We start from the raw sequence: 24,711 nt of genomic DNA, 5'->3' as shown, positions 1-24,711 counted from the left end.
TTTTCTTATCTAGATATCACCAAGTTTCTCAATAAAGTTGGAGAATGGAGTATCTCAGCCATTAGGGAGATTTGGTTTCACAGAAACTGCATTTGGTTATGCCAACAAGTTGCCGGATAACTGTAGCTGCAACCCCCATCAGGCTTCTGATTTCCTTCTTCTTTGATCTTGCTGATAAGACTGAATTGGCATCTGTTCCAGTTACTGTGGTTGTAGAATGAGCACCCCAAAATGCAGTGGTGTAAAACAAACATTTATTATGCTCACGGATTCTGTGGGTCAGGAAATCATGCCAAATATAGAAGAGATGCCTGGTCCCTGCTGCACAGTGTGGCTGCAAGAACACAGGCTCCTTGGTAGTATCTTCTGTGTCTATGTCTCTTCACGTGCTCTCCCTAGCACAGTCGCTTTGGGATAGCTGGACTTCTTACATGTTCGCTCAGGACACCCCAGCCTTGTGTCCTGAGTCAGAAAGATGCAGGTGGATGCTGTACTGCCTCTCTCCTAGGATTTGAGCTTTGGGAGTCAAGCAGTGGTATTTCCGCTTCATTCTGTCAGGTGAGGCAGTTACAAAGGTCTGCCCAGGTTCCAGGGAAAGGGACTAGGATCACAGCTTGATAGAAGAATGCCAGTTTCACAACTTAAGAAAAGCAAATGGGGCAGGATATATACTGGGGTGGTCACCTTTGGAAAAATACAATCCGCCACAATATCAGTATCTGGGGCAGTGCTCATTCTGCATGACTCTTTATAGAGAGGTTCCTATTTCATCAATATACTGAGAGGCTAGGAAAGGCAGATGGTTTCCATTCTAGTAATGAATCCTGGAAAACCCAGGCTGTGTGAGCCTCTGCAACCATATGTCCCGCCACCACCCCTCCCACTGCCACTGGCCCCATATCCTACCAACCTCACTCCACTACCAATCTCTCATGCTAGGTAAGGGAGGAGCTCTTGACTTCTTGATTTCCATACTCACATCTTTTGTATTTAAGGGGAAACACACACACACTTTCACTTGACCTCACTGTCATTTCCAAACTCAACTGCACTGTGACACCTTTTGCAATTACTCTCGTGGGGTAAAAACTATCTCTACTTAGTTATCTACAGTTGCATACAATTTTGACCTCAATTTGCGGCTGCTTCCACGACTCCCCTGGGATAGGACTTCTACTACCGATGGCATGGTAGGTCAAAGTCACGATGAGCTTGAACTCATGCTCACTTTCAATGTACTTGCCACTACAGCCTTCGTATCTGTTTGCTTGAAATTCTCACTTCCTTTGTTTTTGTGTCATTGTGTTCTTCTGGTTTCCACCAGTTTTCTCTTTCTTCCTCCTCTGCTTGGTCCTCCTGTTTCTCAGCACTTTTTATAGCTACTAGGTGCATATCAATACTCAGGTTCAAAAGATCCCTTTCAGCTGAAGATTTCCCAACTGCTTTATCAACCCTAACCACTCACACAGGATTAACTCCTATATTTTCAGGTGCCTAGAAGACATTCCATTTGCCTAAAACCAAACTGATCCTATCCTGCCTACAGAAAAAACAAAAAACAAAACCAAAAAAACTAAATCAAACCATAACAAACAAAAAAAAGCAAGTATTCAAACAAAAAAGGTAAAATAGAAAAAAAAAACCTGCTTCCTGTTGTCAGTCAACAGTGCCTCTATCTTCCAAGATTTGAAACTTGTCTAGACACTCTTCCTCTTAAACTTCTCACCTAAGCCCAATCACTGGATTTTAGATATGGAAGGAACTTTCAAAATATCTATTCTGCACTCGTTGAACAAGCAGGAGAACTGGGGCTCAGACATCTTGGCTGTTTGCCTCAAATGCTTCTGACCCTGACTATGAGGTGCCTTCCAGTACCTAGACCTATCCAATCCCATCTTTGCTAAGCCTCCAGACAAATCTACTTCCTTTGTGGAATTAGAAGATCAGGGTTTGAGCCCTTAACAGTTGTTTGCCCACAGGTGAGTAAACAGTAACTGCTAGTTAAAACTGCCTCCTGATTAAGAACTTACAATAGGAAACACAGTACATTTAAACTCAACTGGGTAAGCTCTCTCGCCCCCTCACCCCTGCAAACTGGCCGACTTTAATATTCAACCTGATTTCTCATGAAAACAAAATCTGTGTCAGTTGGCAGGTCTCCTGCCTGTCCTCCCTTTTCTGGTTCCTGGCTCTAGACTTCTGCTGGCTGCTTCCCCAGCCAAGAGTCCCTACATCTCTGCAAATGAACAGCAGACATTTCTTCTAAGGGCTAGAATGAGCCCCTATACTTGCTTCACTAAAATGTCCTTGACCAGCATTCCCACAGGGGTCTTTCCCTACTTCAGTCTCCTTAACATCTCAACTCTAAAATCTTACACACGATGCATATTGTCTTTCACCTACACTCTGTGTATCTGCATAGTCTTGTCCCACGAGACTACAATGTCAGCTAAATACAGTATTAGACATTCCATAAATCTGTAACACATGTTTGCAAAGTTCTTATCGTGAAACATCTGATTCTGATTTTAAAAAGTAGAATGTGAGATTTGACTTACATTCAATTTTATTAGACTAAAATTACCTTACAAACAAGAGACTTCTTTTTCACTGATTATACCAATAAACAGTTTTCTCAACATTGTGAATACAATGCACGCTGCCTGCCTTCAAGGAACTCATAATCTAGAGTTAAAAAGCCTGCACATATGGACAAGTATTGGTTAGAGAATACAACATAATATATACCATATTGCTCATCTGCTTACTTATGCCATTATTTCAACATTGATCTACAGCCAAGAACCTGGAAATTATCCTTATTCAGGCATACAAAGCCTCCAAAACAACAAAATATTAAAAAGCCACAACATTCATGCCTTTTACCTACAGGAGAGGCTCACTGGGTACCAACAGACCCTAATATCCCAATGCTTCATTTTGTGGTTTTCTTGGCCGGTTTGATTAGAAGTTGCAAATTCTAAAAGGCTGCCAACAAGAGAGGGAAAAATATAGAACCCAAAACTCAAAATTGATTCACTCATCAAACAAGCACTGCATGAGTCCCTACTAAATACAAAGATGGAAATAACAGAATTCAAATATGGTATTTTTATCACCTCATATATTAGTAAAGATTTCTTAAAATGAGCCCAGTATTATTAAGAGATCAGAGGAAATGGATGGGGTCGGGGAGAGAGTGGAGATAGCAGTGGATTCTGGAGGGCAATCTGGTAATACGCCTCAGAAGCTTTGAAAATGTGCTTATGCTCCATATTAGTAATTCTGCTACAGGGATACAGGCTATGGAAATAAACAGAAGCAGCAATAAAGACCTGTCAGGCATTCATTCTCCTTGCTACTGTATTTGTAATTGTGAAAAATTAGAAACATAACTGTCGTCCTAGGCTGTAATTTATATTACAATTATATGACAAAATACAATGAGGTCATTAAAAGCCCACTCCACTGAAGACATTTTAAGGATATAGAAAAATACATATGGCCCTCCCATCCTCTTTCCGCCATTTTTCTGTGCTGCCATAATGTGCACATGAATGTCCTAGCAGATGCTCTGAAGAGCATTAACGATGCTGAAAAGAGAGGCAAACACCAGGTTCTTATTAGGCCATGCTCCAAAGTCATTTGTCTGGTTCCTAACTGTGATGATGAAGCATGGTTACATTGGCAAATTTGAAATCACTGATGATCACAGAGCTGGGAAAATTATTGTGAACCTCATAAGCAGGTTAAACAGGTGTGGAGTGATCAGCCCTAGATGTGATGTACAACTCAAAGATCTAGAAAAACGGCAGAAGAATTTGTTCCCATCCTACCAGTTTGGTTTCATTGTACTGACAACCTCATCGGATATCATGGACCATCAAGAAGCAAGACAAAAACACACAGGAAGGAAAATCCTGGGATAACTTTATCTAGGGATGTAATATATACATGCAAATAAAATGCCTCAATGGAAAAAAAAAACAGATAAAAAGATTATACCCAATTTCTAAAATAATTATTCAATAATAATACACACAAATATAAATCCTGGCTTTTCCACTTATAAGCTTATAAGCCTGAAGTTTTGTTGTTGTTGTTTTTACTGTTTCTTTTTCTTCATTTGGAAAATGATAGTAGTACAAGTACTTACTTCCTAAGGATTAAAAAGATAATTAGGGGGCAGCCCCAGTGGCTCAGAGGTTTAGTGCCACCTTCAGCCTGGGGTGTGATCCTGGAGACCCAGAATCGAGTCCCACATCAGGCTCCCTGCATGGAGCCTGCTTCTGCCTCTGCCTGTGTCTCGGCCTCTCTCTCTGTGTGTGCTTCTCATGAATAAATAAATAAAATCTTTAAAAAAAAAAAAGATAATTAGGTTCTTAGCACAGTGCCTGATATATAGTAAGAGATCAAAAACTAATGAAAAGTATTACCTAAAACTATTAATAGAAATAAAGATAAGGACGCCTGGGTGGCCAAGTGGTTGAGCATCCACCTTTGGCTCAGGGTGTGATCCCGGAGTTCCGGGATCGAGTCCCACATCACGCTTCCTGCATGGAGCCTGCTTCTCCCTCTGTCTATGTCTCTGTCTCTCTCTCTGTGTGTCTCTCAATAAGAAAGGAAAGAAAGGAAAGAAAGGAAGGAAGGAAGGAAGGAAGGAAGGAAGGAAGGAAGGAAGGAAGGAAGGAAGAAAGAAAGAAAGAAAGAAAGAAAGAAAGAAAGAAAGAAAGAAAGAAAGAAAGAAAGAAGAAAAATACATCAAAATTTTAACAAATTATTTCTGGATGGTCGCATTTCAACACATTTTTATTCTTTTTTATTTTTGTTTCCTAGAGTTTCTAAAATAAGCATATATTAGTTTGACATTATTTTAAATGTTACTCAAAAATGGTCTTTCCTCTCAGAAAGGGCAGTTTATCTGGATGGAAACAAACATAAGACATTCAAAGGAAAATGTTTATTTTAATATATGCCCCAACTGCTAGGCAATTTACACGCATTAAGTCATTTAATCCTTATGACCAATAACACAGTATTGTTAAGTCAATTTTGTATATTGCTAAGCCATTTTGTACAAATAGGTTCAAACAGGAGAACTGACAAGTTACACCAAGTAATTGAAAGGTGAGATGCCAATGCTGGGTCAGCCCAATTACCAAAAATCAGTTCTTTCACCAAACTCCACTGCCTCCTGATAAAAAGTCAGATTAAAAGAAAAATTACATCCAGAACCCACTTTTCATTTCTTATTACCCACCTTTATTCTTACAGAACTGATCACCACCTGACATATCATGTATTTGTTTCCTGTCCCTAAAATGTAAGCTCCATAAGGATGGGATGTTGTCTGTTCACTGCTCTACCCTTAGCTCCCAGCAAACAAAACCAGACACTCAATAAGTATTTAGAATAAAGGATGCTGAATAGAGAAATGACTTGATCATGTCTCTGTGGACACATCTGGTAGCAGTGCGAGGCCTGCTGAAGAAGTTGCTTACAGGAATCCAGGTGGGCGAGAACAAGGACATGAACTAGGGTAGCAGAACCATAACTAGAGAGGGAGAGAAGATTCCAGAAATATCCGAGGGATGGCACTGATAGGATAGGATGACCAAGTAAGTGGACACAGGACTGAACGAGAATGCGGAGTCAGGAGTGGACTGCTGAGAGAAGGAAGGTCTGGTCCAGCATTCGTAGGGAGGTGAGAGAGCAGGGCCAGAGCGACCTGGATGTGCAGAGATAGACAGGGAGTACCGGACACAATGGGAATAACCAAGCTCACCCAGTGAGAACACATGGAGAGGATCTACCAGAGAGGCTACAAGTTAAGGGCAGGCCAGAGGTGATTCAGTAGCGCCTGGAGTTTCAGGGACCTGAGTTCTGGTGTAAATACCACTGTGAATGTCTACACCAGGTGGGGGCTACATGTGCCCTAAGAGCTTAGCTGTCCCATGTGGTGGTGTTCTCCTCTGCTCTGATAGTGTCAAAACCTCACAAAACTAGTCTCAAACATTGAGGCATTAAGAATTGCAGATCCAGACGAAAACAGCTAACTGGTCCCCCTTTAAATCTTTCCCTCATACTGATGCATCCAACAGTACTACCAAATCAATATTCCTAAAACTTCCAATTTCATGCCTTTTCCCAGATTTAAAAATCTCCAATGGCTTCTACCTTCTACCCTCTTCTACCTGTACTATGAAGTATTAACCGTGTGAGTAGAATCAGGCAGTTCAAATTGGAATCCTGGGTCTACCACTTATTAGCTGTGTGACCCCAGGCCAATAACTTAACCCCTCTGTGCTCCCTCAGTTCCTCATCTCTAAAATGTGGCTAGTATCCACATTGCAGAGCTGTTCCCATCAAGTGAAAATTTTTATAAAGTGCTTACTTAGCACAAAATGCCTGCATCAGAGTTGCGTCCTTTAAATGTTAGCTATTATTATTACTTCCCCTAAATAAACTTCCTACACCACCTGGGATGCTCTCCTTGATAATTTCTAATACACAGTGCTCATCGCAGGGCATTTGCTGGCAACGTGCCCACCCATGAATCACTACTCCTTAACCACCAGCACCACCACCACCATGAGTATTTATTTAACATTTATGCTGCATATTCAAGGTGTTGGGCTGGAAATACAGGAAAAATAAACAGTCCCAACCCTCAGAGCTCAGAGTCTAATATAATAATGAAACACAGCCAGAGGAAGAGGTGCAAAAATGTGTTACAAGTGCCAAGGGGAAGCACGTCCTGGAGGCTGGGCAGATGCTTACACTGAATCTTCAAAACTTAGTGGGTGAACCAGGCAGAGTGAGTGTATGTGGAGTAAGAGCACCCAGTACTGTGGTCATAATCTCTCAGTCTGACCTTGCTGGAGCTCTGAGCTGTGGGTAGGCAGAGTGGGTGGAGGTCTGGAAGGCTGGATCCTGGTGGTCACGAAGTGCTTGGACTTTATTCTGTATGCAACAGCCAGCCACTAACTAATGTTAAGTAGGGAGGCCCTGCTCGGGTTCTAGAAGCGCTATACCTCTGCTGCCCAAGAGCTACACCTCTGCTGCCCAATGTGGGCCTCACATGTGATGACTGAACGCCTGCAATGCACTGGTGTGACCAAGGAACTACCTTTTAAATTTCAATTAATTTCAACTTAAAAACTGATAAGCATTTCAGTAACTGGAAAATTTTCAAGTACGTTTGGAATGTTTGGGTATGTGAATCTACATTTTCAACTATAAATCTAACGAACTCTAAATATAGAACAAATATTTCTGATGAAAAATTCAGTGTCCAAATTGAGATGGGCTATGTGTAAAATACACTCCAAATTAGAAAACTTAGTACAAAAGAGTAAAATATCCTATTATAATCTTTATATTAACCACATGCTGAGATATTTTGACTACATTAAAGATGACATTAAAATTAATTTCACCAGTTTCTTTTTACTTTTTTTTTTTTAAGTGAGAGCTACGCCCAATGTGGGGCTTGAACTCATGCCTCCGAGATCGAGTAGCATGCTCCACCGACTAGGCCATCCAAGTGCCTCTCTTTTTACTTTTTACCCTGGCTACTAGGGAATATAAAATGACATATATGGCCCATATTATATTTTAGACAGCACTAACTCAATATAATCAAGGGCAGATGACTAGAAGTAGGCAGACCAATTAAGAGACTCTTTTTAATAAGAGTCCAGATGAGACACAGGCCTGAGTTATCTCAATTCTACCTATCTTCAAAACCTAATTCAAGACCTATTACTCCTTCTAAAAGCTTTTCCAATCGTAACCATTTCTAATGAGTTGCTTTTCTCAGAACTTCCGGGGCACTTAACCTGTAAGATTCGCTTCAGTGCTTAATTTATCACCTGTCATTTCTACTTAATTTGGGGGGTAAGTTGCTTCTCAGAACCATCCGCTTCTGGGCAAAGGGCCACAACTTAAGCATTTAATCTTTCCACATTCTGCGATGCATTTTCAATACTTTTAATAAACAGAGGTACACAGTCCCCCAGATATTCTATCACAGTCTGGACACACCCATGCGGCTAACTTTACCTTTTACAGCAGAAGGTATTGTGAATCCCTTCCTTCAGACACCTTAAGGACATGAGCCAAAAGGATACAAAAGTCAACCAAGAATCCGGGCCAATGTTCTAATACAGCAGTGATATCTAATCAGTGAGCGAGCACTGGGAGACTCAACTGGATACCACCCGGAAAAAAAGACCAAGATGGCAGAGCTTAGCATTTTCAGAGATTTCACTAAAAATCAAACAAACGAAAAATTTCTGATTATCCCTGGCTTCCACTGCCAGAGATAACCTTTGCAACCTAAGCATTAAGAACTTTCATTCAAGGGAAAGACACACGGCTTTAACATTCAAAAACTAACCCCTAAACTAATCTAACAACACATTTTCGAGGTAGAGAGCCACATATTACTGATCAATCTATGACTCTGCATTTCCCCATCTACCTTAGGATGAAGAGAAAAACCTTTCAGGGAAATGTCATGAAGCATATATTTTATTGTATCATGGATAACAAAGGACTTCACCTACAGAACCATGTAAATTTTCTGAGAAAAAGCCTCAAAAAAACACAAACAACTGGTCAGCTTTTACCACTACAGAAATAGGAAGCTAGCAGCAACTAGTTGCAAGCAAAGGGACACTTCGTGGTTATTAGTACCTGGGATCTTCGTAGTTCTCGGATTTTTTCCATGACTGACATTTAAAACATAAAGCTGACAAGTTACAACAGCATGCGAATCCATCTATTTTGCATTTGCCTAATGGCTCCAAAGATAACAGAATGCAAAGAAAGTTTGTATCTCCAAACAACCGAGCAATCAAAGATGGAGTCAGGACAGCTCATAGGGGCGGGGGAGGAAAAATAAGTTGAGGCAGTCCTGTTCTGAAAGGCTGGATAAGAAATGGGGGAAACCTGTCAAAGAGCCTGGATGAAATCAGAGAGTTAAAAAAGAAAGCACTCACTTCCTTTAGCACTGTGGGAAAATCCCAGTTGCTAATAGAAAGCTGAGGAAAGTTTAGTTTGGCTGATTTCATGTTGTTTTCCTTCCAACATCATCGCCGAGTTCGAACGACTGCTTCCCTCCCCTCCTATTACTCAGTACAAACGCCCCCACTGAACTGAGTTGTCTGCCGGAGCCCTGCTCCCCCGCAGCCCAGCCTGCAAACGTGCTCAGACGCCTCTGGGCGTGTTGTGGTCTCGCCGCTCTGCGGGCCGGCGCTCCAAACTCAATGGACAATGGGAGTCCACCCCCCAGCAACGCCAACTACAAAGCTCAGGAGGGCCATTTCCCTTTTCCTGCCCAGATGCTGTTTTCCCTCCTTCGAAGTAGGGCCCCGTGCTCCACTAGAACCCCAGTGAGGGCTGGGACGACTGTCTCCCCGCCCACCTGCAGAGCTGCTGATCCCCTCGAACCCCTAACCAGTTGCATCTCCGTGCACAGCCCTAAAGGGGTCCCCTTGCCCCAGCGGCTTGGTTGGGGGCGCACGGCGGGTTTCACAGTCCAGGTAGGACGGGGAGGGCACGTCTCCGGACGCTTGGTCATGGCCCTGCAAGCTAAGCCGTCCCTATAGCCGCCACTTGTCTCCCCTCCCCCTCCAAGGAGACGCGCGGGGAGGTGCAGGCGGGCAGCACCGCCACCTCTTCCTCCAGCGGAGCCCTCGGGGACACTCACCCTTTCACCACAAAGAAGGGGTCCTCCATGGACATGGCGTCCCGGCTGCCTCGCGCCTGCTCCGCGCACAGGGCGCCCGCGCCCGCGCCCGCCGAGCCTCCCTCCGCCCACCCCACCGGCCTGCCGCAGCCGCCGGCGCCTCGGCCCGGGGAACCCAGAGCAGCTGCGCGCGCAGGCCGGGGCGCACGGGACCGCCGCGGCTCCAGCGCTCGCTCGGCCCGCACACCGAATCCCCGAACCTGACGCCGGGCCCGCGCCGGCCTCCTCCCCCGGCTCCTCCCGGCGCGTCTGGCCGGCTTGACCCCGCCCCCGGCACCCGCGGCCGCGGCCAACCACAGACGCCGCCCGCTGCACCACTTCCGCACCCGCGCTCACGTGACCAGGGCCAGCCCCGCCCCCGTCGGCGGGGCTTGGGCGGTGCGTCCCGCAGCCCTGGAGGCGGGGCTTGAGGCGGGTGGGCGTGGTCCCGCGGTCTGGCTCCGCCCCCCGCCCCCGCCGTGCTCGCCCACTCAGGCTTTGGGGGACCCGCTGCCTGCTCCCTACTGGGGGGTGCAATTAGGACCTGATTCGTACTATCCTTTTACCTTTCCTGCACTTTTAACGCTTTATTTTGATGACATGTGATTTATAATTTTTTTTATGGTATAACTTTATTTTTTTTATTGGAGTTCAATTTGCCAGCATATAGCATAACACCCAGTGCTCATCCCGCCAAGTGCCCCCCTCGTCACCCAGTCACCCCAACCCCCCCCCACTTCCCCTTCCTCTACCCCTTGTTCGTTTCCCAGAGTTAGGTGTCTCTCATGTTTTGTCACTCTCACTGATTTATAATTAATTCCATCTCGCCCTTGCCATAAAGCTCGCTCGTATACCTTATCTGACTCTTGATAATGTTGCACAACTCCTTTATGTAGGTCTTACTGTGTGTTCCGCAATGCCCTAATGGGCTGGATGTGCGTTATTTCAATATTCCTGGGGAGAAGGCATTATTTCCAATTTGTAAATCACCAAAGTTCAGAGGTTTCAAGACTTCCTGTGGTCACACACTCTGGGCAGGGCAGAGCCACGGATACTGTGCGCTCTCCACCAGAATGCATGGATTTTCTAATGAACATTCTCCAAGTGAGCAGTAAGGTGATTTTTTCATACAGTGTACAGCACTTCCCTGGAGAGCCCTCCTTTGAGAGACTAACAGGGGCCCAGGTATGGCAATTTCTTCCCAGTGGTGGTTCAAGAGCCCTTCCAGATAGCATTTCGGTCCTTACAATTAGCCAGTTCTCATGCTATCCATGGACACTATAGGCTTTGTGAACTTTAATTGCTAATTATCACTGAGCACTTTCTGTGTGTCAGGGACTGTGCTGTTATCTCGGTTGCTCTCATAATGAGGTAATTACCATTATTATCCTCATTTTAGGAATGAGAAATCTGAAGACTCTTGGAGGTTAAGTGACTTTCTCAAGGTCACCAGTCCTTTTGGAGACGGAAGAGTCCTCAGAGCCAGACAAACCCTGTTTGAACCTGGATTTTGTTATTTGGTTTCTCATCCAGAAAACAGAATAATAATATTTAGCTTGTGGATTATCATGAAGGTTAAATAATAATGCATGTAAGCCCCTAGTCTCCCAAAGAGTGGGGCAGCAATTGTAAAGGTGCAACCAAACCAACGTGAGTTTGTGCCTTGGTGAGTCAGAAACTGCACCATATTGAGTAGCCACACAATGAAAAATTATTTGCAGCAAATAAGGAGATCACGGGGAATGACTTCCCGAGAGGTAGAATGGGTTCCTTTTGTTTAGGGTTAGGATGAATATTTAGATGGGGAAGCCTTGTTCACACGTAGAGGTGGGCATAAGGTTGCCCAAGTGCCTTAAGGAAACATGCCTATATGTGTCGTATGTTAGGCTCCTCCTTGGGCAGATATTGTAGTATTATAATGAAGTAATGGTAGTTGTAGGTCATCTCAGAGGTCACTCTATGGTCTATGTGTGCAGGCACGAGTAACAGTTTAGTTCAAAAGGTCTAGGCAGTCTGGGCTGGTGGGAGGTCTTATCAGGGCCTTCACCATCATCTGAGGGGTGGTTTTGGGTTCCATGTGCCTGAATGAAGAGGTAAGCCAGAAAGAAGAGCTTAAGGAAAAGTGTAAGACAAAGATTAGTGAGTACGAGTAAGCAGGTAGGTAGTAAATGAGGCTAGGGAGAAGAGAGGTGAAAGTCTTCATGCTTCTCCGAGACCCGGAAGAAGCAGTGAGGCCAGATGTGGGAAAAAGAAGTTTTGGGGAGTGAACCATTTAATTGGGCTACAGAGATATTGAGGTGGGAAGGCGAAAAAGGATCACTGTTCATTCATTCAACAGACACATGTAACTGAGGGGCAGATGAGAATACCGATTAAGAGCCCTACTTGGAGCAAGATTGCCCGAGCTCAAATCCCAATTCTGCTGCTTCTGGCTATGGTTTCTTGGGCAAGCTGTTAAGTCTCTCAGTGTCCTCATCTGTGAAATGGACTGACTGCATCATAACACCTTTCTCATAGAGCATTGCAAGGATTAAATAAATTGATGTGTGAAAAATGCTTAGAAGAGTACCTGGCACGTAGTGTGCTCTTACTATGTGCCAGGCCCTGAGGACACAGAGATGAATAGGCTTTGTGCTTGCCTTCAAGGGACTCTCAGACTGGTGCAAAAGACAGGCCCCATGGAGAGGGAAGCTATAATTAAAATGAGGGAGAAACAAAAGAAGCTACTTCTTTTTTTCTTTTCTTCGTGCTCTCTCTCTCTCTTTTTAAGTTTAACAGGCCCCAGGTCCTGGTATAAACAATCACTCAGGAAGAACACTCTGCAAAAAGCCACCTCCTCCCACCCCCCTGACCAAAAAAAAAAAGTAAAAATTCTCATGGAATAAAAAATCAAAACAGTTGCCTTGCGGTGGAAGTATTGACTGGGAAAGGAAATGTTCTGAGGTGATGGAAATGTTCTATATCCTGATAGCAGTGTGGCTTATACAGTTATATGTCTTTGTTAGAACTCATCAAACTATAACACTTAGATTCTGTCCCTTTGTGAAAAGAGGCTATCACTCCATCTCTGTACAGTCCTGGGGCATCCAGGAGAACGTCCTGTCCCTGAGTGAGTCTGCAGTTAGGAGAGTGAGTGATGGAGCGAGCCTGCTGGGGCCCAGGCACAGGCCAGTAGGCCATGGATCAGATGAGGATGAGGATCAGAAAGTATGACATCACATCCTATCATTAAGGATTCTAGGGTAGGGTAGACCAGAGCCATCCCTTTCCCCTAAAACCTGTGGGGGCTCCATGACACTCCTACAAGGGAATCTCTTCCACTCTAAAATGGGAATGAAAATACCCAACCTGCTCCGTCACCAGGTTGTTTTAAGGATCCACTGGGATGTTGTATGTGAAAACATTTTGGAAACTGCGCAATACTATAAGCACCCTAAACCCTTTTTAAAAAAGTAATTAAAAATGTTTCCATTGTGGTAAAATACACATAACAAAATTTACCATCTTAACCATTTTTAAGTATACAGTTCAGTAGTGGTAAGTACATTCACATTGTTGCTCAATCCATTTCCAGAACTCTTTTCATCTTGGCAAAAACAAAACTCTCTTCCAATTACAACTCTCTATTCCTCCCTCCCCCAACCCCAGCCAACCACCATTCTACTTTCTGCGCCTGTGAATTTGACAGCTGTAGAAATCCCATAACTGAAAGCATACAGCGTTTGTCTTTTTGTGATTGGCTTATTTTACTTAGCGTGAGGTCCCCAAGGTTCATTCATGTTGTAGCATGTATTGGAATTTCCTTCCTTTCTAAGGCTGGATAATATTCAGTTGTGTGTACATACCATATTTTGTTTATCCATTCATCCATCCATGGTTACCTGGGTTCCTTCCACCTTTTGGCTATCATGAATAATGAAGCATGAACATAGGTACAAATATTATTTCAAGACCCTGCTTTCAATTCTTTTGGGTATATAACCAGAAGTGGAATTGCTGGATCATATGTTAATTCTATTTTTAATTTTCTGACAAACCACCAGGCTGTTTTCCACAATGGCTGCACCATTTTACAATCCCACTAACAGTGCAGGAGGGTTTCAATTTCTCAACATCCTTTTCAACACTTGTTATTTTGTTTGTTTGTTTTTAATAGCATCCATCCTAATGGGTGTGAAGCAATATCTTGTGGTTTTGATTTACATTTCTCTAATGATTAGTGATGTTGAGCATCTTTTTGTGTGCTTATTGGCCATTTGTGTATCTTCTTTGGGAAATGTCCATTCAAATTCTTTTTTTTTTAAGATTTTATTTTTAAGTAATCTCTACACCCAATGTGAGGCTCGAACTCACAACCCCAAGATCAAGAGTCACATGTTCTACCGAGTGAGCCAGCCAAGTGCCCCTCAAATTCTTTGCCAGTTTATTTTTATTTTTAAAAAGATTTTATTTATTCATAAAAAAGAGAGAGAGGCAGAGACATAGACAGAGGAAGAATTAGGCTTCCTGTGGGGAGCCCGATGTGGGACTCAATCCTGGGACTCCAGGACCACACTCTGAGCAGAAGGCAGACGCTCAACCACTGAGCCACCCAGACATCCCTTTTGCTCAGTTTTTAATTGGGTTGTTTTTTGTTGTAGAGTTAATCCTAAATTCCTTTTTGAAACAGCACAGAGTAAGGGAAAAAAATGTTACATACACATCAGGTATTACACTTTTCATCATTTTCCCAATCTTTTAAAAACCCTGATATGCATATGTATGTTCTAGAACGCTCCAGGAAACTTTCACTTATGCTGGTTTCCATTGATCCAGCTATGGCTGGCTGTGTTACCCAACCCCAACCACAGGAAATAGCCACACAGTGGTTATGTTTTTTTTCTTCTTGTTAGATGTTACCAACATCTCCTACTCTTACCCTCTACACACTGGTTGAAAATAAATAAGGAGGAATTCTAGGTAACTTATATATCCCAACACTAAAAAGTGATGAAGAATTTTGTTTTTTAAGTAGGCTGCATGCCCAGTGTGGAGCCCAATGTGGGGCTTGAACTCATGACCCTGAGATCAAGATCTGAGCAGAAATCAAGAGTCTGACACTTAATTGACTGAGTCACTCAAACACCCAAATGATTAAGAATTTTTGGAATATACATTTGGTGGTTATTAGAAATGTTTAAATGTGTGTAATGTCAGGTATGGAAAATAGCAAGACATGAAATTATATATATGATATACATTTTTACATACACTGTTCATTTTTTGTACACATTTATACATATATACACTTTACTCATTTTATATACACATTTATACATATATACAAACATTTTTATACATAGAAAATTTTTATATGTACAAAAAAGGAAATGTATTAAAAGCTTGGCAATTTTTACTCAGATAATCAGAAATACAAAAGGTAAAAAAAAATAAAAAATAAAAAAAAGAGAAGTGAGAAACCCAAGTGACCACATATGCAAAAACTACATCAGAAGTTAGCAGTCTTAAATCCTTTCTAGAATAAGGCAACTTAGGCATGCATGAATGAATGGATATTGGTAAGTATTAGAAGTTAAAATACGTTATTGGATTCAATGACCCCCTTGACAAACAGTGAATGTGACCCATTGTAGGAGGGCAGGTTGACTTTTACCATTTTCTATGAAATTGTCAGCGCACAGGGATTCTCTCCTAGTAAACGAGAGAATCACAAACATAGGAACCATGATTGCTAACATTTACTTACTACGGACCAGACATTGTGCTAAGTGATATCCATGCATAATCTTCAGAAGTGGCTGCAGAATTTCTGCATAGGGAAGATTTTAGAACTTATTTGGCGGGGCTAGGAGACTTGAACTGAGGTTACAGGATAGATCCACTGTCTTTTCTTAAACTACAAGTTTATCTGGGATGGCTCAAGAGTGTGGACAGTGATTGTGTGTGTGATAATAGTGCCCCAAAGTCCCAACAGGTAACGGGTCATCTCTTGGTTCCACCACTGAGGATCTCATTGAATCCTCACAACTCTGTTAGGAGAATACTGTTATTATCCTCATTTTCCACATGAGAAATCTGAGGCTTAGAGAGGTTGATAATTTGCCTGAAGTCTCTTTGGTACAAGTAGCAGAGCCCCATTTGAAAACAAATTTGTCTGACTCCTAAACCCATGTTCTTTGCTACAGGATTCTACTGCCCATTTGTACAAGGGCTAGTCTTGCTCAAAAATTAGCAAATTGATTTCACCTAAGCACAGAAAATGGCTCAGATCAGACTTCACACACATACCCCTGCATGTGCGCACGCGCGCACACACACACACACACACACACACACAAGCACTCATATGCTTGAGCACATGCACGCCTATTGAATTTTTTTAAATAGTTGAGAGGAAACTATTAATTGTGATAAACTACATTATATGGAAAACAGTATTGTTTAACAAGCAAGCCCCTGCTGCTAACTTAATAATTTATCTTTTGGTTTTTGAGGATGACCTGTCCCATTGGATCAGAGTCTTCAGATGGGCCTTATGATACGTAGGTATTAAAAAACCATCACACACACACACACACACACACACACACACACGCAAAGCCAAGACTAAATTAAAGGGATCCATAGTGAACAAGATAAGCACAGGACACTGAAAAGTGCAGCCTGAGATTTAAGGATAGACAAATACTCGGAGGGAAGGCTTGTTCTTCCCAAGGAGAATTCACAGGATTCGTCCCTACCCCAGTGATTCCCAGGTTAGTGGGTGGGGCAGGCTTCATTTGTCCTTCAGGATCTTGATTGTCATCAGATCTATTTATTTAAGAGTTTAAGGACTACTAAAGCTGCTCCTGTTTTTAAAATGCATTGTTGGATGAAGAACGGAGGGAAGAACAAAGGAGAGAAGGAAGAAGGAAAGGAAGAAAGAAACATAAAGATCTGAGATGAGAAAGTGCTAGGAGGGGCTGAGAAGTTGCCAGATATTAGGTTTTTTTTATTTGGCTCCTTTTTTCTTTGGGGAAATAAAAGACAAATAGTTTCCTGTTGCTGCTATAACAAAGGACCATAAACTTAGTGACCTAAAACAGCAGAAAGGTATTCTTTTACAGTTCTGGAGGTCAGAAGTTTGAAAGTGGGTCTCATGAGCTAAAATCGAAGTGTTGAGAGGGTTGCATTCCTTCTTGGGGCCTTCGAGGAGAATCTGTTCCTTCTTTTCCAGTTCTAGAGGCTGTCTGTGTTCCTTGGTTTAGGTTCCCTTTCAACAATGGCATCCCTTCAACTTTGCTTCCATTGTCACATCTTCTCTGAATCTGACCCCTTTGCCTTCCTTTTACAAGGACCTTTTCATTACCCTTGTCATTACAGTGGGGCCACTGGATAATCTAGGATAATCTTCTATCTCAAGATTCTCGATTTAATCATACCTGCTAAATCTCATGTAAGGTAACATTTTCACAGGTTCTGGAGATTAGGATATGGCCATCTTTAGGGTGATGGGGGTGGGGACATTATTTAACCTACGACAAAAGGAAACTGATGTTTATAGTTCTGCTGCCTACCAAATGCATAGTAAACAGAACCTCTCTGATACTTCAGCAACCTTGTGCAATATATGCCAGGATTTGCTTTTAAAGTTGAAGAGACTGAGCCTTGGTGCAATTTGGGATTCTGCCCAAAGTCAAGCAGCTGGGATGCAGACCCAGGTCCCTGAGCCCCAGTGCAAGCCAGCCTGCCTCCACTCATCTATCTCCCTCATTCTCCTCTACTTCTCTTTCCCATCTGGGCCTGTCCCCCAGCTCCCTGGACAAGCTGAAGCTGCTGTTTTCCAATGTACCAGGCTCTCCTGATGATGATATAGACATGATTGATCCTGGGCATTGCTAATCAAGCAAGCTAAGTGGCTGCCCCTCAGAATCTTTTTCTAGGACTTTTTCTTGCCCTCCTTTATTCAACAAGCATTTTTTGAGCTCATTGTGCTGGGTGCTAGAGTAGCAAGGGAAATAGACCTAAGCTAAAAATAACCCAGCATACTGTATCAGACAAAAGGGGCCTAAGATTGTAAGAAGGCAGAGCAGGGAGTTCCAATTCCTAGAAGCTTTGTGTGAATCTTCTCTGTTGACCTGGGTAAAATCTAAGCTCCAGGGAAGATCCAAAGGCTTCTTTTCTTTTGAGTTCCTTAAGGGACCAGGTATTGTTAGTCTTTCTGTGCCTTGCACATAGCTGTGCTCCATAAATATTTAAAACTTGGGAATAGAGTCAAGACAGGCACACTAAAAGGAGCCAGCCAGTGTGTGAGAAGGGTTAGAAGTCACCTTGGAAGGCGCTCAGCACAGCCATTTTGTCTCTCTATTCTAGCTAGCCACTGATGACACAAAGTATTTATCCCTATTTTTATTAGGAGAGGGCCTTGGGTGTTGCTCAGTTGTTAAGTCACTGAAGAGCAAGAGCTGATGGAGTAAAGGTTCTAGAAAAATCCATGGGGACCTGGCAGTGTTTCAATTCCAAGATTCCGAAAGAGAAGGACTTCAGAGGGGCTGATGGTTCTCTCATTACCTCTCATCATTATATTAACAGTGAAGCACAGCCTGTGAGTATCACAACTTCTCTTTGCTCTGAACCCAAAAGCTGAGGTAGCCTGGGAGGGGACAGCTTGTCTTCCTAACACCTGTGGTGAAATGATGAAACCAAGGAGGGGGAAAGTATGTTTTTTAAATCCAGGACTTGCAGGAGTGATGGCCAGCTAGACTGTTTCTGGTTCATGTGTATAGACTTTTGATGTCACTCACTTTCGGAGGGGTAGAAGCCATTCTGGAAAGATCCTCCTGGTAACTTCCTCACTTTCTTTCTGAACATTGCTACCTGTCTTTTTTGCTCATCTCCTTTCCTTTCCTTTTGTTTCTCTTTACTAGCTTAGTGAATCTCAGGGAGATGGGGATGTGGTCAGAGTTTCAGAGTCACTGAATTGTGAAGCAGATCCACTGCCTGGGTTAATTTCTGTTTCTTAGTCCTCACCATAAGCCCTATCTGTCACAGAAGATCCCAGAAAGAGAAAACCATAGTTCTGGACTTGTTTACTGGGTGTAAAGAGGTATCAACTGAGTAGGAGGAGTTTTAAAATTTTTTCAGGGGATCCATGTCCTTGGGAAAGCAAATGCCTTCTGTTGCCCTAAATACATGAGAAGGCCCATGGGCTGGAAGCACCAGGCTTCTCTGTCTTAAGCAACTGCTCACTCAGCAAGGAGCTGGTACTCCTGAGTGGTTTTGCAGGCAATGTCTAGAAGTCAGTCTGGGTGACCACCATAGGTGGTGACTCAGAACTCAGCAGTCAAGAGGTCTTTCAAATCATCTGTGCATTAATTCCACAAATGTTGGTTGATGAGGTATTGTATGCAAAACACTTTTGCAGATATGACAATGAACAAGACAGACATAGTTCCCACTTCTACAGAAATTTATCCAGAAAAGTCCCACCACAGTCAGAAATGGGAAACACTAGGGGTAAGGAGAGGAGACAAATGACAGGAAGAGGAAGGGAAGATGGAGGAAATGGGTGATATTTCTAGAAGCTCAAAGCTTATATATCACATTTGGTTGCCAAAGAACTCTCCAGTAATACGACCATAATATTTACCCTACACATTATCTTGCGTGTCAGAGTCTCACTAACCCTTTGTGGTAGGCTAAGAAAATATCACCACTTCAAGATGAGGAGTAAGGAGGTTGACTCAGCTCATGTAATGAACAGAGTCCAAAGTAGACACAGGTCTTGAGCTCAGAGTTCCAGGCTTTATCACAATGTCACAGCACCTTTGGATGTGGATATTTGGCATGTTGATCACTGGTTGAGTTTGAAATAAAACCAGTCAGCTATACAGGGCAAGAGAGGTCGCTTTGTGCTTGTTATTTATTCTCTTTTTGACTCCTTAGACTCTAGTCCTTCTCGGTCCTGTCTTGTGCCCTGGAAAGCTGACTGCTGTAGATCACATCACCTAGTTGCTCTTGCAGGCTGATATCTGTTTGGGTTCACCCAATGGGAGGCACGGAGAGGAGAGAGATCAGAGAGCAGGGAAGAAAGAGAGGTTGCAGTATTTCCTTCTTTCTCCTTGCCCTCATTCTCTAATGCCTCTGCTAGTAGCTGTGTCCCTCTGCTGTATACTTTTCCCTGCATCATCCCTTCTTCGTGGTTCTAGCTCCCACTGAGATTCGATAACACTATTTGCTGCTCTTCTCTCTGTAACTCTACAGGGAGTAATGGCTTTCTGTGATTGCTAACTTCAGTGTACCCCATCATCCCTCATTTATTCCCTTGACCTTGCCCATACATAGGCAAAGAGTCCTTTCCTTCAGGCCTTTTCACGTGACTCACCTGGAGTGAAGGCTCAAGAATGAGCATGGAGAGTTACTGACAAAGAAGGGAGGCAGGGTTATGAAAAAGACTTGGTCTGCTTGATATTTGTGCCTAATGCCGGCTCGGAGTAAGGGCCTTCCTGATGGGGGAAATACAGGGAGGAGACACCAGAGTGTTTGGGGTCAGTAAACATCAAGATAACCCTAATGTCATTTCCAGTGGGTTGCTTTCATTGACTCCATAGCCTGTCTGTGGTCAACGGGTAGGAGACTGTTCCTACCTCTGTGGTTCCACAGTGCCTCTCTACAGTTATATAGTGTTCCTTTTGCAAAACTCTTCCCTTAAAAGCAGGGAGAGACCTCCTCATTTTTCTCTTCTTTTTTTTTCAGGCACTACCTAGTGACCAATAGGCACTTCGTAAATAATTCCTGGGGGTGCCTGGGTGGCTCAGTGGTTGAGCGTCTGCCTTTGGCTTAGGTCGTGATCCTGGAGTCCTGAGATCGAGACCCGCATCAGGCTCCCTGTGAGGAGCCTGCTTCTCTCTTTGCCTGTGTCTCTGCCTCTCTCTCTCTCTCTGTGTCTCTCATGAAAAAATAAATAAATAAAATCTTTTAAAAATAAAAATAAAAATAAATGCTTCCTGAGCAACTTTATGTTCAAAGGTAGTGTCCCTAAGAAATTGAAGTCATCCAACTAAGATGAGTCATATAGAATTTGGGCAGCAATAATGACAAATTTGCAACTGTGGTTTACTGTAGTTGTAGAATTTGTATGGAAAAACAAACAGATGTTTCACACTTTACAACTCATCCTCTTTTCACTTCAGCCTATGTGAAATTGTGACCTGGTGTGAGTGGGGTGTACGTGAGATCTCTTTTGCGTAGCCATGTGTGGTTCGTGTGTTTTATCTTGAAATAACCAAGGTCAGTCTCTTGGTATTACTCAAAATTCTGTGGATGTATCAATTTACTATATCAGTCTGTTTCACAAATGGTTGAATACTTCCCAGACAAGGATTGATGATGGATGTGCCCCTTAACTTGCCAACCAGACCAGTGTTAAAAGGCAGACTTGGAGATTATCTGCTTAGAAATGGCCTAGAGTTCAAAGAGTTAACATGAGAAAATGTGGGCCTTTGCTACAGACTTTATTAGACTTCGGTCTGTTTCCATGGAGCTGTTGCCAAGGTACGTGCAACCGAAATTTCTCTAAGACAATGTTCCACTCCCCTAAGGCCCTCTTCTTCTTGGTTGACATTGAATCTATCTAAATCTGAGAAATTCAACTCATTTGTAGATTTTTCTTCTGACTAGTTGGAATATCTGCCTATTTTTTCTTAAAGCCCTTTGACCTCAATCCTCTTACCCCAGGGGGTTACCAAGAACTGGAGGGAGGAGGCCGAAGTTAAAGGTGAAGCACATGGATCTTTACACACTAGTTTTGTAAAACCCAAATTGAGACAGATAACAAAGGACATTTTTTCTGATGCCCAAATTTATATTTATTCTGGAAAACCTTTCAATATGCTTATCAAATCACATTTTGTTACAACTTCAATGAATCATTTAAAAAGAATAAAATTCATAAATGAGAATCCTTCTGAGAAATATTAGACATATGGTCATCACTGTATACAGAGACTTCCAAGTTTTTAGACTTCTCTAAAGCTCTACATGGCCCTTCCTTGCTATTCCTCAAACACATGGAGTTTGCTCCCTCTTGGAGGAATTGGGCTTGCTGTTCTCTCTCTGAAAGTTTCCTCTCCCATGGCTCCCTTCCTCCCTATATTCAAATTTCTTCTCAAATGACACCTGCTCAGAGAGGCCTTTCCTGGTCCCTCTAAAAGATCCGCTCTCTTCACACTGTCTCCTTTCTCTGAGTTACTTTTCTTTACACACTTTCTCACCTCTTAGTCTTGTATTATATATTTATCTATTGCCAGTTGTCTTCATAGAAATTAGAGAAAGGGACTTTGATGTATTCATTGCTGTATCCCTAGCAGCTAGAACTGTGCCTACTGGACATTCAGAAAAGAACAAAATTTATATGAAATAAGACACTGGTAACCTCCAAAAAAGGTAGCCTCAAAAAAGTAGCTAAAAAATTCAAATAGTCACATTCAGCACATGCAGCACAATAAGTTCTCGTAGTTAGGTGCATGGTTAGGAGAAAGACTAACAATTCTTGTTGGTGGTAGAAGCATCCACATGACTGCCTGGTTTGAGAAGTGTCCAAAGATCCTTATAACTAAAAATATCACTGTTTAGTTCTCCAAAATAACACCATCTACTTCTCCTCCTCATTCACATCATGTTTGAAATTCCAAGGAGTAGTTATCATAATCATTTTTATTTTATTAAGGTATTGGGCCACTTGGGAGAACGAACGAATAATAATCAGGATTTTGTTGACCTGGTTATCCAATCAGGACGCATAGCCACTTGTAGGAAGATGCGGAGGTCTGGCCGCCAGGGACTGGGAAATCAGGGACAATGAATCGCTGTGACACAAGGGGGCGAGAGAGAGCAGGGATGACCAGGAGTGGAGAAGACTGGAACAGAATCTGGGCTGGGGAAGTGCCCCTACCTTAGGGCAGTTGGGTAATCTAACGTGGAGAGACTTCACCTGCGAGAGGTGGAGTGTGATTTCTAGCTTCTCCACTTATGGATTCTAGGGATGATCTTAGGCAATTTTCCTTACCTCTCTACACCTACTTTCTGTCTGCGAGATGAGAACTATAAGACCTACCTCAAAGGGTCGCAGTGAGGAATAAAAGAAACTCCTGTTTATCAAGGACTTTTAGCATGGTACCTATCACACACACAGCATGTACTCAATAAATAAATTGTGGTTCTGGTGGTTATGTTTCAAATGCTGCTGCCCTTCATGGCTCATTGAAGGCCCAGCTTCTTGGGAAGTTTCCCACCTTCTTCATGGAGCACTTCTGGATTCCTTCAAATGAGTACAGGGTCTCTCTCTGCTGAGCTAGTGGAACACTCCATTGGTACTTCCTTCATAGCACTTGCTGCTTGCTGCCATGTATTTATTTATGCATTGTATTTACTTATGTTATATGCTTTAGCTCTCCAATAATACTATAATTTCCTGGAGGACAGAACTGGTATCTGATTTATTTTACCGTTTCTGACATTGCCTCACAATTCCTGTACATCACAGATACCCAGTAAATATAAATTGTCCCATGGATGAATATTTGTAAATAGTTGATCAATTATTATATGATCCGGTGATTTTCACAGTCTTTTGTAAAAATGGCCCAATCAGCTTATCTACAGGTTAAAGGGAACATAATTTATTTTTTTAAAGATTTATTTATTTATGATAGACAGAGACAGAGAGAGAGAGAGGCAGAGACACAGGAGGAGGGAGAAGCAGGCTCCATGCTGGGAGCCTGACGTGGGACTCGATCCCGGGACTCCAGGATCGCGCCCTGGGCCAAAGACAGGCGCTAAACCGCTGAGCCACCCAGGGATCCCCTAAAGGGAACATAATTTAGAATGTAAAGTAACTACTGCCTCTGGTCTAAAGGCTGTTTGGTTGTGTCGTTCAGTCTTTCCAGCAATGTCTATCAGAGGCTGCTGGGACTGGGCAGCAAATGTCCTTTCAGAGGCAGTTGGACTGGCCTGGATAGAGGACTAAATTCTAAATTGCAGATTTCATTTCAGTAAGTGAGTTGATGCTGATAATCTGTCCATGAAAAGGGAGAGAAAAATCTAATTTTGTAATTGTTGGAGCAAGAAGAGAGAATCAAAAGCTTAAATTGAATTTGTATGAAATAAAAAATAGTCTGATATAGGTTTTTTTTTTAATGATTCAACCTGCATAATTATCCTAGAAATCTGATTATCTGGGCTACATACCTATAGCATGTAAAGGTAAGATCTAAGGTACCATGAAAGGGTACCATGGATTTTCCCCCTCTCTTTTCTGCTCTGAGTTACTGACTTAACATCTGTCAACCAACTTCCCATCACGGCTGAGGTAGCATTTTGGAAGCCCCACCAAGGAGCAAGCGTCACTTGTACTTGGGGATGCAGCAGATGGGTAAGTGGGCCCATGGCAAACCATGGGGACAGGACCATGATGCCCCTGGAGCAGAGCCACGCCGCAGCTGCACGAGGGGAGTCGAGCAGATGACCGGCAGATGGAGGCCAGCCTTCAGGGCCAGAGCAGCCTTTGAAGTCAAGGCTGGCTGGTGGAGACAAACTGCTCTGAAATCAGGAACTGGACTGAGATCGTGGTTGGCGAAAAGGACATTACTCTGTACTCAGACAGTATTGTCAACAGACCACGTTTCTATTTCCCTCTTATAAACTCTGGGTAATGCAGGCTTTTATGAGGTCATATTTTGGTAAGAAAGTGAAATTACAGACCTTGTAAATATTATGTGTGGAGATGATGCCAGTTACACTCACCTAGCCAAAATCCTCCTGCTCAGAGAGGCCTTTCCTGGTCCCTCTAAAAGATCAGCTCTCGTCACACTGTCTCCTTTCTCTGCGTTACTTTTCTTTACACACTTTGTCACCACTTAATCTTGTATTATATATTTATCTATTGCCAGTTGTCTTCATAGAGATTAGCTCAGAAAATTTAGAATGTAAAGTAGGGACTT

General features: G+C 42.8%; 1 protein-coding gene and 1 pseudogene across 2 annotated transcripts in view; one reads left to right on the top strand and one right to left on the bottom strand.

The window, feature by feature from the left end:
• The window catches only part of STX6 (syntaxin 6), a 53,766-nt gene extending 43,775 nt beyond the window's left edge, over window positions 1–9,991 (bottom strand). For both annotated transcript variants that reach the window (XM_055319166.1, XM_055319165.1), the window contains exon 1: window positions 9,716–9,991. In XM_055319166.1, coding sequence (XP_055175141.1) covers window positions 9,716–9,750 — 35 coding nt within the window. In that variant the 5' untranslated portion in view covers window positions 9,751–9,991. The remainder of the gene's footprint in view (window positions 1–9,715) is intronic.
• Window positions 3,554–3,929, top strand: LOC129505865 (40S ribosomal protein S15a-like; annotated as a pseudogene).
• Window positions 9,992–24,711: the final 14,720 nt, after the last annotated feature.

The sequence above is a fragment of the Nyctereutes procyonoides genome, unplaced genomic scaffold (genome assembly GCF_905146905.1).
Source record: "Nyctereutes procyonoides isolate TBG_1078 unplaced genomic scaffold, NYPRO_anot_genome, whole genome shotgun sequence".
Classification (NCBI taxonomy): domain Eukaryota; kingdom Metazoa; phylum Chordata; class Mammalia; order Carnivora; family Canidae; genus Nyctereutes; species Nyctereutes procyonoides.
This window is presented reverse-complemented; position numbering and strand designations above follow the sequence as displayed.